This window comes from Hipposideros armiger, unplaced genomic scaffold (assembly GCF_001890085.2).
Source record: "Hipposideros armiger isolate ML-2016 unplaced genomic scaffold, ASM189008v1 scaffold_69, whole genome shotgun sequence".
In the NCBI taxonomy this organism is placed as follows: Eukaryota; Metazoa; Chordata; class Mammalia; order Chiroptera; family Hipposideridae; genus Hipposideros; species Hipposideros armiger.
The window spans coordinates 1,908,592-1,920,906 of NW_017731419.1; the positions used below are offsets into that span (position 1 = coordinate 1,908,592).

General features: G+C 52.0%; 1 protein-coding gene across 1 annotated transcript in view; it reads right to left on the reverse strand.

Moving 5' to 3' along the window:
* The window catches only part of CLMN (calmin), a 107,641-nt gene extending 95,343 nt beyond the window's left edge, over window positions 1-12,298 (reverse strand). The window contains exon 1 of the mRNA XM_019642454.1: window positions 12,159-12,298. Coding sequence (XP_019497999.1) covers window positions 12,159-12,240 — 82 coding nt within the window. The 5' untranslated portion in view covers window positions 12,241-12,298. The remainder of the gene's footprint in view (window positions 1-12,158) is intronic.
* Between the last annotated feature and the right edge of the window lie 17 nt (window positions 12,299-12,315).

Below are 12,315 nucleotides of genomic sequence, written 5' to 3' on the forward strand. Positions count from 1 at the left end.
CTGATGTGTTCAAGAGGAGGAAACAGAGAATTTACCGGATGCACCTAAACAACTTGAGGGGACATATCTGGAACACTAACAGAGTTTGGGGATGAATAATAAGAACCCACACCGCCACTACCACCACCAGGCAATTTTTAACTCCACGGAAACCAGAAAGTAGAGCAGGAAAGGAAAAGTGATCACAAGTTACTACACGACTGAGCTCTGAATAGCACTGACCTAGTAGTAACAGTGTAGATCCCAATTACTGGTCTTGCCAAAATCATGATGTAAATATATCGGGAATTTGGGAGGGCAGGAAAGATCTGAGGTTAAAAGAGGTAAAGAGGAGACCTACATCCTTACCTTCCACAGTAAGAAATCAGAGCCTAGAACCAAAAAAGCAAGACGAAGTAATATATGCGTAAGATTTAGAGACGTTGGGGAAAATACCAAAATCAACAGCTCAAAAAATTGCATGCTATTGCCTCTGGGAAAAGGGGCAACATGGGGAAACCACTGTTTTTCATGCAAGACTTAGAGAACCATGGTTATATGTGACTTGGAAAAAGCAAGCAAAGGGAAAACAAGACATCGATGGAGACATGTGACATCAATGAGTGGTCTAACAACCAAGAGAAGTTGGTATTGTCTTCTTTTTCACTAAAAAAATTATATATATTGTCGGGCTTGGACATCTACAGCTAGTCACTACTAAAAAGAGGCTAAAACTAAAAACCCGGTTCTGCCAAACCCCAGAATCTACCTTTCCCTTTGAGTGTACTCTCATACATGCAACAAATATAAACATATGACAGCTATGAGCGTAGTACAGGAGGCTAGGCCCTGAGACACAGCGGTGGACAGGACAGGCCCCAGTGCCCAACCCAATGAGACTTCTGGTCTACCAGGGCAAACCAAAAGTAAAGAAGCCATCACTAACAACAGGTCCAAGTACAGCATTGCCCACCCCGGGCAGTCACAATCCATCAAGCGTAACATGAGTCTGATTCCTGGTCTCCTCTGCTAGCCCATCACTGATCCTGTGGCATCAAGGCCCCTTGTCCCCTTCATCTCCTCTACAAGTAAGCCATCACATGTCATTTCATGGCACTTGTCCACAGCCCTTCTGGGAACTCAACAGGCCATCACCCAGGCCCTGGGCTTTGATTTGGAAGGTATCATATTTTGTTTTGTTTTAGATCAGAGTCAAGTTCAAAGGCCAGACCAGATCTCCAAGGGAGAGCTCCACAGAGTCCCTTGTGTGCATGAAAGCAAATACCGTGTACACACCGGCCTCCAGCTAGTGCTGGTGGGTATGGAGGGCTGAGGCAGTCTCAGATGCCAGACTGTGGAATGAAACCTCAGATGGGCTGCGCTGCTCACTAGCTGTGGGACAGGGCAAGCTTGCTGAGCTCCCCTGGGCCTCAGTGTCTGCATCTGCAGAGTGGGGATATAATACCAACCTCAGAGGGTTGTAGTAGAATTCAATGGCGTAATGGAGATGACCGTGCTTTGTAATCTGCCACTGCCACAATATGACCCAGACTGAGGAGGGCAGGGTAGTTCCCTACGGCTGCTTCCAGTCACTTCTGCCATCAGGTTCAAAGGTTACAGAGATTTCATCTCATCAACCTCTTAAAATGGGATCCTTGTCCCCACTCTTCTCAGATCCACCCCTGGGAACCCTCAGTTAGGAACTTAGACTTTATTTTGTCACACACTGAGGAACCTGGTATGTACAAGACTATACACAGCTGAGTCACTGAGTGGGCTCTGATAAAGCTTCATACCCAAGGCTGGCTGACTTCTCGCCCAACGTCCCTTAGCCTGGTCCAGCTTTCCTCGTGGGTTCCAAGTCAACCGCCCTCTCCACAGCCAGCCAGGCTTTGATCTAGTGCTCACCAAGTCTCTCCGCCTCCCCTAAGTCCAAGTCACATCAATGCCCCTTTAGTAGCCCCTCCCCCAACTCACTCCATCTTCTGATTCCTGGTTCTACCACTTAGGAGATCAGTAGCCTGGGATTTGTGATACCCTAGCTCAGCCTTAGTTTCGAGGAACAGATAATAATGCCCCCCACAGGGGTTATTTGGAACGCATGACAGAGTGCCCAGCAAGTGGTCTTCTCCCCCATCTCACCACTCCCCCAAATCATATCAATGCCCTATAACCAATTCAGACAATCCCCGACTTAAGTGATTTTTACACAACCTGTACTCTATATTATACGTTTTCCAACAATACCCCAAATTAGCTTCTGTCACTCAAGTTGGGTCTTCGCTAAGTCAGCCTGACAATGAAGGGGCCCTTTTAGTTACCCTGCCATCTTCACTGCACCGCATGTTTGGGAAATTACCGGAACATCTCATGGCATTTCATTCTTGTTTTATAAAAATAAGTAGAAACAGAAAATAAATTAAAGTATCATTATCAGTGATCACGGTTGGTTTCATAAACTTAATCCCATGGAGATAACGAGGGAACCAGAACAATGAAGGTTATGGGCTGAGCTTCAACTAAGAAAGGGGTAAGTTCATAAAATTGTATGAAACGACAGAAGTACAGGATGGTGTCGTTCCGCCATGCTTCAACAGGGAGGCATCGTTAGCATTTTTCCTCCATTCTCTGGGAATTCAAGTGTCTCATAATTTGTGTGTCTAGCCTTTTAACTCCTGATGTCATATAAACAAAAGCCGGGAACTGCCTATAAGCCAGTGCTCTAATTCTCTTGTTTTCTAAATAGAAGGTGATATTTCACATCAAGCAGAAGATTGTTTACCCAAAACATCCAGTACTTGACTGTTCTGGGTTCACAGCATTTCCAGAGTTCACGTATCTCAACTCTAAATTAAGAGCACAAGGACTAGGACAGAGATGTTATTGCTGCCAGAGCACGTTGATTCCCAGGGTCCACATAACAGGATATGTACCCAGAGGCTGCTGTGACATCATCCTCTTTGTGACAGGGCCACAGAGCATGGACCAGGCCCTGTGACATCGTCCCTGGTAACTCACAGCCCTGCCTGTATCTCTGATGATGTCACCACTGCATTTGGACTGCTGGGCAAAGAGTCTCTGTTGGTCCAGGCTGGCCCCCTCCTCATCCCCTAAGTCCTGCTCTCCTGCCCTTTGTCAGGCAGTCTCCCCAAGTTCCACATCCCTGTGACCAGAGCCCAGGTCTCTGCACTCCCAGCTCAGGCTCAATGCCACCACTGTGGGCGTCCATCAAACTCTGATGGAACCTGAGGGGCAGTCCAGGTGTCAAATATCTCCCAGATGTGTCTCCTATAGGAAGAGGACAAGGCTTGAGAGCCACTTGCAACTTTGTATTGGTTTCCTTTGGCTGATGTGACAAATTACCACAAATTCAGTGACTTAAAACAGCATAAATGGATTCTCTTACAGTGCTGGAGATCAGAAGTCCAAAATGTGTTTGACAGGCTAACATCAAAGTTATCAGCAGGGCTGTGTTCCTTCTGGAGACTGTAGGGGAGCACCCATCCCCTTCTCTTTTCCAGCTTCTAGAAGCCACCTGCATTCCTCGGCAAATGGCCCCATCAGGCAATGGCATCACTCTGCCCTCTACTTCCATCGTCACAGCTCCCCCCCCCCACCTCTGTCCCTCCTGTCTCGTTCCTATAAGGATGCTTGTGATTAACGGGACACCTGGGTCATCCAGATCATCCCCTACGTCAAGATCCTTCATTTAATTGCATCTGCAAAGCCCCTTTCACCAAGACAGGTACCCTATTCCCAGGTTCTGGGATCAGGATGTGGACACCTTTGGGCGAGTCGCTGTTCAGCCTACAGCAATGTGGCAAACAGTTGTGAAGACTCACTGCTCTCAGGGCCCTACTCAGGGGTGGACCCCATAGAATCCCGGAGGCTGCTCTGGGCGTGGTAAGGTCATGGTCATGGTCATTCTCTGCAGGAGGAGCCTTGCAGACAAAGGTGCAGGGACAAGAAAGGACATGGCCCGTGGGGGAAACAGGAAGGCATCTGGGTACAGCTGGGTCGGGCTCTCCCCAGGAAGGACAGGAGAAGTGAGAGGCCAGAGCACACAGCAGGGCTTCTTCCTGAGGGCAAAGAGGCTTCTCGGTAGAGGATGGACATGGAAAGAGAAGGCTATCCGGGCTGGAGGGCTGAGGCGGGACTGGAGGTGCTACAGGCAGGAACTCTGTGGTCCCAGCAACCCACGACAAGGATGCTGGCAAGAGCAAGCAAGACCCGACAGGAGGAGCTGAGAGAGACATTCAGGGCCAGGGCTGACGGGACCAGGGGGACAGGGGTGGCGAGCGGAGGATGCCATCTGAGGACTAAGTCGTTTCACCACCACATTGGCAGGCCATCTCCATGTCCCTTCTCCACCCCCTGCCCCAGTCCCAACTAGAAGGCCTCAGAACGCTGCTTTTTAAGTATGTCATACCATAGATGATTAAAAATAGTGCAAAAGAAGTGAGGGATATAAATATCTCAAAGGCCCCTGGCTGCATGTAGAGCCCCCCAAGGAGAGGGATGTAGGAGTGGGGTGCAATGTCCTCAGGGCCCTCAAGGTCCTTCCGATTAGACCCCCATTTCTGCAGGAGCTGAAGTTCCTGCTGGTTGATACCAAAGTGACCCCAGGGCTTCTGCGAATTCCTCATATCCCCCCCCCTGGCTTTCCCTAAATTCTCAGGGGCTGTGGATTATAATCTCCAAGAAACAAGTGGATACAAGGCTCAAGAAGAGGAAGACAGAGGAATGTCAACCACACGGGCTACCTCTGGGACCCACCTCCCTGCACGAACCACCCGGTGCCCCCAATCCCGCCACAGTCCTGCTGCACAACCCGCACCCCACCCTCCATCACACACTGCCCTGGTTTCACACTGCCCACCTTTGCAATTACAGATTTCTCTGCCCTCTCATAGCCTTACTCTTAAAGCTGGAGTGGGCCTCCCCTTCCCATGCAGCGTCCCCCGCAGTCCTAACACGCTTATCTCAGCTTCATCGTGCCACAACTTCTGTGTCCTGGGGACTTCTGGTGTGCCCCAATTACCCCTCCATCCCAGCACCTAGCATTTGGAGAGGACTCAATAGCTGTTATTTGACCGAATAGCCAGGCTTTAAGTGGGTGAGTCCATTTCTAAAGCAGGTACAGAGCCTACCGCAGGCATGCCTCAGCCCTCTGAAAATAAGGCTGGGCTGTCACACATGCAGCAAGCATTCTCTGCTGTTGTCACCACAAGCACGTCCTACCTGTCATGTGCCTGGAGTCCGGGTGTCGAAAATAAGGCCCCTGCCATCCTATTAGGAAGCCCTCTGGATTCCCACATTGCAAAAGGGTCAGCTAGTAAACATTTTTGGTTTTGTGGGTACTTCTCGGTCACAACTAAATTGCTGCTATAGTGCAAAGCAGCCATGGACAACATGCGAACGAATGAACGTGGCTGTGTTCCAATAAATCTTTATTCACAAAAACAGGCAGCGGGCCGGATTTGGCCCACAAACTAAGTCTGCCACTCCCTGCTCCGACAGAAAAAAACTAATAAAAGAAAAGGAGACAGACCAGTGAGGGAGAAAACAAAACGGCAAAAATTCTTTAGAGCCACACTTGTGACTGTTTATGCTGCCTCTAATTCCTTCTGTGATTGACACAATCTACCAGTTTAAAAAAAAAAAAAAAGAAGTGCAGAGAGGGGCAGGGCAATAAGCAAAGGTTTCTATGGGAACAGGGAGTTCACTTTTAATGGTTCAACCACTAAAAAGACAATTACTTTATTTTTCTCTCTTGACCTCTGAAGCAGCGCAGGCGTGACCTACGGCTTGTCGGGCAGGAGGACTCTGCCCAGGGCCTCAGCTGTTCCAGTCAAAAATTAAATGCCAGAGTGTTTCAGGGGTCAGGGAGGGCAGTGAATGTGATCTGGGCCTCTTCAGCAAAGGGCTGCTCCCCCGGAGGGCTGGATCTGGCCAGAAGCCCCGCCTCCTCCATCAGAATGCACAGCCCTGCTCTGATGGAGTCAAGGCCAGCCTCAGCTCTGGCCGCTTACAAGGGATTCTGTGGTGAAGCCTCTCCCTAGGTCTGTCGCCAACTGGACTGAGGGCCTCCCTGTCTGTACTGACAAACATTTCAGGTGATGGGCTTCTGTTGGACCTGGCCCCGAACACGCTTGTCCCTCGATACAAATGTGCTGGGGTGAAGGCAGGAACCCCACCTCTCTGGGCACCTTCCCCTCTGCTCAGCTAGTGCAGAGCAGGGGTCCCACACCTGCCTGGCTTGTCACAGAAACCATAATTGATCAGCCCAGAATAAACCAAGAATGCACAGCCTTTACCAACTTGCAGTTTTATAGCAAAGCTAACGAAGTGCAACCTTTTCTACACAAGGCCCTCAGTGGGAGTGAGTCCCCAGCATGCGCCAGTGTAAAGACCCCAGGAACGAGGCCAGCTGTGCTCAGCAGTGCCCAGCGTCCCACACCGGCCACCCACCCACGTGTGCCAGGGACCGGAACCCGGTGGCTTTATGTGGGCATGCTCTGTCCTTGCACCACTCCTTACACAACCTTCCAGGGGGCCCATTTGAGCCCAATAGTCCAATTTTCTGATTTTGTGGATGAAGAAACTGAGGCACAGTTTGCGGGGGGGGGGGCGCGCGGAGATGGACGGACATGATTTCCTAGATTCCCACAGCAAATTAGCAACAACGGCAGGGCCCAGACCCAGGCCTTCGACTGCCTGTCCTGGCTGTGGCCTCTCCAGCTGCACAGTCTGTTCCACCTGACAGGGCCCCTGGAGAACCCACACCCTGGTTAGGGATGGAGCAGGACTGGAACATGGCCTTTTGTGGGCAGATTCCAGAGTTAACTCAAAGCTGGTGCTTTGCCTCCAGCTGGGGGCCTGAAAGCAGTTCTACATGATGAATCACCCCTTAGAACTCAGCTCACAGCCCCAGGCAGGGACCTAACAGGCAGCAAGTTCCTGGAGGACATGAAAACTCTGCATTTGATTTTCTTTGGTTTTTATCCAGAAACACTTGCGGTGCCCTCCAAGAGCCAGGAGAAGCAGGAGCAGGAAAAAGTCCTCCTCAGCTGCTCTTCTCTGGGTGCTGGATAACTGACCAGTGCCTGCCCTGATCTCACTGCTGTGTGCACAGGAGGTCTGGGGTCCGGGAGTGGAAGTAAGAACACGGAGAGGGGGGTAATGGGTGCAGGGAGTGAGTGGGTAGCTGTGGGAGAGGAGGCTGGTGTGGCACCCCCAATAAGACCACAGGTGTGCCAGGCTACGGGGCTTGGACTTGATCCTCTATGCCAGTGCAGCCCAACCTTATTCACATCTTGACATTTGTAGACAATGATGCTATTGGTCCGGGGGCCACAGGTTGGCCACGGAGACCTGATGAAGAATTTAGCAGGGACGTGTGTTGGGTGGCTGGGTGGTGGGTAGACTGGAGGAGGTCCTGCAAGGCCCCAAGTGGGGAAGAGGTTACTCGCGGGTTCAGGCTGACTTGAGGAGGGCCTGCGCCTGGGTCCAGCCAGGGGAACGCAAGGAGGAAGTGGATAACTCGGCCAAGGCTGACCTTTCTGCCCACACAGGCACCTCTGCCTGAGCTTGCCTTCGGGCTATCCCCACCACTTTCCTTAGCGCCAGCACAATGACAAATACTTGCGGACAAGTTGCTGCTCAGCCCTCAAGGTCCAATTCTAACACCCCCTCTTCTGAGAGGCCTTCCCAGTTCCCAGCCATGAGGCTACCAGCAACTCTGCATGATTCACAGAGCGAGTGCATGGGCGCAGTCTGGCCTGAGTTCAAATCCCAGCTCCACTTACAAGCTCATTGACCTTAGGTCATGGAGGGACCATTTCATCTCCACTTCTAAAACAAGCACATACCTCAAAGGCTTGTGGAAACCACGAAAGGAAACAGTTAATGGGGCACATAGGCTGTTCTCTCTCAGGTGAACTGCTACCACCGCAGTTCCTATGTGCTAATCTGGACGGTCCTGCTTCTTAACGAATTCCAATGGACACTGGGGCGGGGTGTGTGTGTGGGGGGGCTGCTCAGGGAGCACCAGCCAGCAGGATTCAGCTGGCAGTGGTGGACACCCCACACACACACCTGGTTCCCCCAGAGAAGCCGTCTGCCTAGTCCCACCTAACTCCATCCTCCTCCAGCTCTGCGTGCTCCGGATCAAGGAGTTCAAGGTTCACGGCATCAGACAGAACAGGCGCCAAGGCGACAGGAAACTGCCCCAAACTGACCCAATGTCTGTGTTGCCAGAAGCAGAAAATTCCAGCCCTGCTCTGGCTGGGTGCCCACAATGGCTTCACGCTCCTTGAAGGCAGGGACAAGGACCAACGTTACCTTCCCGGATGTCTGCACGATGTTATATGCTTAGCGCATGTGTCCTGAAGTGAACAGAAAAGGCCTGTGAATTTGGGGGGTGGCGGAGGCTTTTTACAGAAACAGGAGTATCTTCCTGACCCCCCCCACCTTTGACCAACAGTCAAGTGACCCCAGAACTAGTGGAGCATTCAACTGGACCCTACAGCCAAGTGAAAGAGGGAGAGGGGACAGCCAAAGTAGCCTTGTCATCAGAGAGGCACTGGAGCCCTTGCTGCCCACAGGCAGGGAACATGTCACAGACCCATTACACAACTGCCTGTCCTCGACTGTGCCCCACGTTGCTCCAAGGAAGCAGGGGCCACCAAGTGGAGGCTGCCAATCCTGCAATTCCATTTTCTCCTCTCTGAAAAGGTCAACATCTCAGGTCATCCCCGTTTCCTTGCAAGGGACGCTGTGAGGGTGGCCCAGACAGCCTTTGCCCAGAGGGACATCCATGCACTCTGCCAGAGAGATCCTCATTTACAAACACTGTGATGAACCATCACAGGGGACATGTCAACCGGGACTTGTCTGCCCATGTGTCAGAACAGCAAGGTGCGTGACACCTGTGAGCGGCCATGCTATCTGCCTGGCTCTCCTAACCTCAAACACAGGCCAGGAGGTCTTTATTCCAACAGTCCCTGGGGAATGGTCTGGCCCCATCACAACTGTATCTGCACAGGTTCCAGGATCCCACAGTCAGGACCATAGATAAAGGCTGCAGATGGGTGACTGAGCAGGGGTCAACATACCTCCGAGTTAACGTAAACATATAAAGATGTAAAGATATAGGTGTGTTACTGAACCATTCTTCCCTGAATTGCTGTGTCCTCACGACCGACCCTGGAAGCACCTGGTCCCACCCAGGACCACGAGAGTCAAACCTCCTGAAAAGAATCAGGACTGCCTGACCATGACGGCAGCCGCCATCAGCACACGAGGGCTGGGACTCCTTGTCAGTCCCTACGATTCCAGATTCATGAAGCCCCTCTGTACCCAGCCTCCCGTCGCTTACAACTGTGACTGCCTGTGCTCAAAGCAAGCTCCCAGTTTAACAAACAACCCTTCGGCCTGGGCTCCTTCTGTCTCCCTTACCACCACCCACACCAAGTTCAGACGGACGAGGCCCCCGCCCATGGCCTGCAGAGCTGATCATCCAGACCGTCAGGGCCAGGCAACAACCACCAGCTGGTTTGGGCAGATGCTCTGGGCAGGGTTGTGGGGTGCCTTCTAGACTTGCCCTTTGGTTGGGACTTCCTGAGTACCATGGAGACAACGAGAGAGAATGTCTGTTCAGCATCCAGTCAAGAGACAGGGAAGCCAAGGGAAAAATGGAGCGCGCGAGAGAAGAGAGATTGCTGCCCTACCTCCTCTCCCAGCATCTTCTACGCGATGATGCCGGGCTGGGATCCCCCCAGGACTAACAGCTTCATTCACTCACAATGGCCCCAAACTGCAGACAACCCAAACATCTCTCATGGATGAACAGATTAACTGTGGTATGACCGTAGGATGGAACGGTGGTCAGCTTATTGCTAAGAACTACTCCTGGGTCCAAGGCTCGGAGCTGACACTGATGCATATTCTGGGCACTAGGGGTCTTTTACAGATCATGAAAATGTGCCCAAGCTGGACTGGTGTGATATATGCACAACTCTGTAGATTTACTAAAAAGTATTGAATTGTAAACTTGAAACAGGTGAATTTTATGATGTGTATATAACACCTCAGTTGCTTTATCGCCTCTCCCTCTAAAAGGAAGTACTGATACACCACTTCTGGAACAAGAAGCCAGTTTAAAAGAATACGTGCTGTTCAAGTCAATGTTATGTAAAGTTCTAGAGGCAAAACTATAGTAATAAAGATCACAGCAGTAGTTGTCTTGCGAGTGTTGGGGGGTATTAGTGCTGGAAGGGTGGTGACGCACCCATCCAGGGCACCGAAAATCTTTTACATCTTCTTGGTCTGGGTGATGGTTACACAGCCATATCCATCCGTAAAAATGTGTTGGGCTTGCATTTAAGATGAATGCATTTTACATACGTATGTGGAATCATATATAAGCTATATATACATGATACATACACATACATTTAGAAGTTTACTTTTTTGATTGGCAAAACCTTTGACGCGCACATCGTCACTGGCATTGCCTAAAAGTGTGGACAGTTCACTGGCAGCTAAGAGACAGGCTCCCACTCAGTGAACTCCTACCTAACCTTTAGGGCCATCTCAAATGATCCCCATGTGGTGAAGCCTTTTCTCACAGTTCTAGGTGGAACTAACTGCTCACATTGTTGAGCACCCCTTCACCAAAGTTGATCTCCTTGACACTGGGAGCTGATCCTAAAGGAATACAGGAAATTGTTGCAATAAGAGTTGGTCAGTGTGCGTTTATTAAACACCCAGTGACTGCCTAAGACACACACACACACACCCTGAAGCCCAAACCAGACGCCATCTCAGCAAAAGACACTAATGCCCACCCCCAAATAGGCTGTCAGTTCTCGGGTAACAGGATCCAGGCATGAGGCTTATTATCAAAAGGGATCATTTTCAATCTCTCCGGCTGGATCCTCCTCCTTTTACACAAATCATAACCAGAAGAGATCAGCAGAGTCCAGGGCAAACTGTTTCCAGTGGCCACTGCACTAGGCTCCCTCTCCAGGTCACCTTTGGCCGCACTGTCCTTGCCCAACCTAGGGTGAAGCAGGTCCACGTGGGCTCCCAGGAAACATTCCATCCAGTGTAATGTTTAAACTTGACTGTTAGGCCACCCCCTAGACTGAACACTGCCTGCTGGGGCTCCCTGACTCCAGCAGCAAAGGCATGGCAACTGCTGGGGGCGGGGCCTCCCACAGACCCATCATTGCTCTGTCCAGGCCTTCCAGTTCTCTCTGAGCCGCCCACAGCCCTGGAATCTGTAGAAACCCTAGCTTCTCCTACAGAAACTTCCCCTGCCCAGGTCCATGTACTTAAGAGAGGCCGGAAGTGGAACTCTGTCCAGTTCTGCAAACTTCACATATGAAAAGAGGCTGGAAATACACCTCCAAAGAAAAGCAGCTTTCTGGGTTAGGGGTTAACTGTGGGTGGCGTTTTCCCTTTAAATATTTTTTGTGGTAAGTTTCCACAATGAATAAACTCATTTGAAAGGTAAATACACTTCATCTGTGGCGGAAGCCACCCATAGCCCTTTTCAGACGCGCTAGCACCTGAGTTTCTCTTTCACCTGGTCTCAGGCGGGGCTTCTCTCCCTCTCCCCAGGTTAGCTCCGGGCCGGGGGAGGAGCAGCAGCTGAAGGAAGGCTGCCAACCTGGGCTGGGTGCCCTCCTGACCCCACTGATCGGCGCCCCTGGCCCGGTTCTCCCCAGCCCACCCCGAGGCGCCGTCCCCATTCAATTCCCCTAGCCTCCGAGGTACTTAGGAAGTGTGCGAATTCACACACTCGCACACGCAGTCGCACTTTCTCCTCCCCGCCGTGACCTGGGCCACCGCCCCCAAGAGCCCACGTACAAACTTCTCCAAACTCGCAGCTGTGGCTGCAGGGGAGTCGTGACGCCCCGCAAAGAAAATGGGGACCCCCCACCCACACCCACACACGTGTGCCGCTCTACCCCCTGGGCGATCTGGCCTGGGCCGGCGATGCTGGGGTTTGGGGGCGGGTGTCTCAACGCCACCTTCCCCTCTCAAGGGACAGGAAGAACGGGGTCAGGACGGGGCAGGGGGCGGCGCGGGTCGCGGTTGCAGAGTGTGGGAGCAGCTCCCGGGGCGACCCCGATCTGGCGCTCCTTTCCGGGGAGGCTGGGGCGCGTTACCTTGCAGGTTCTGGACTCGGATGTCGCTGATCTGTCCGATGAGCTCCTCGCGTTGGAACCAGTCCCATTCCAGCGCAGCCATGAAGCGCGGGAGGGCCGGGGCGCCGGGCCGGGCGCGGGCGGCGGGCGCTGGGAGCCTGGCGGGCGGGCGCGCGAG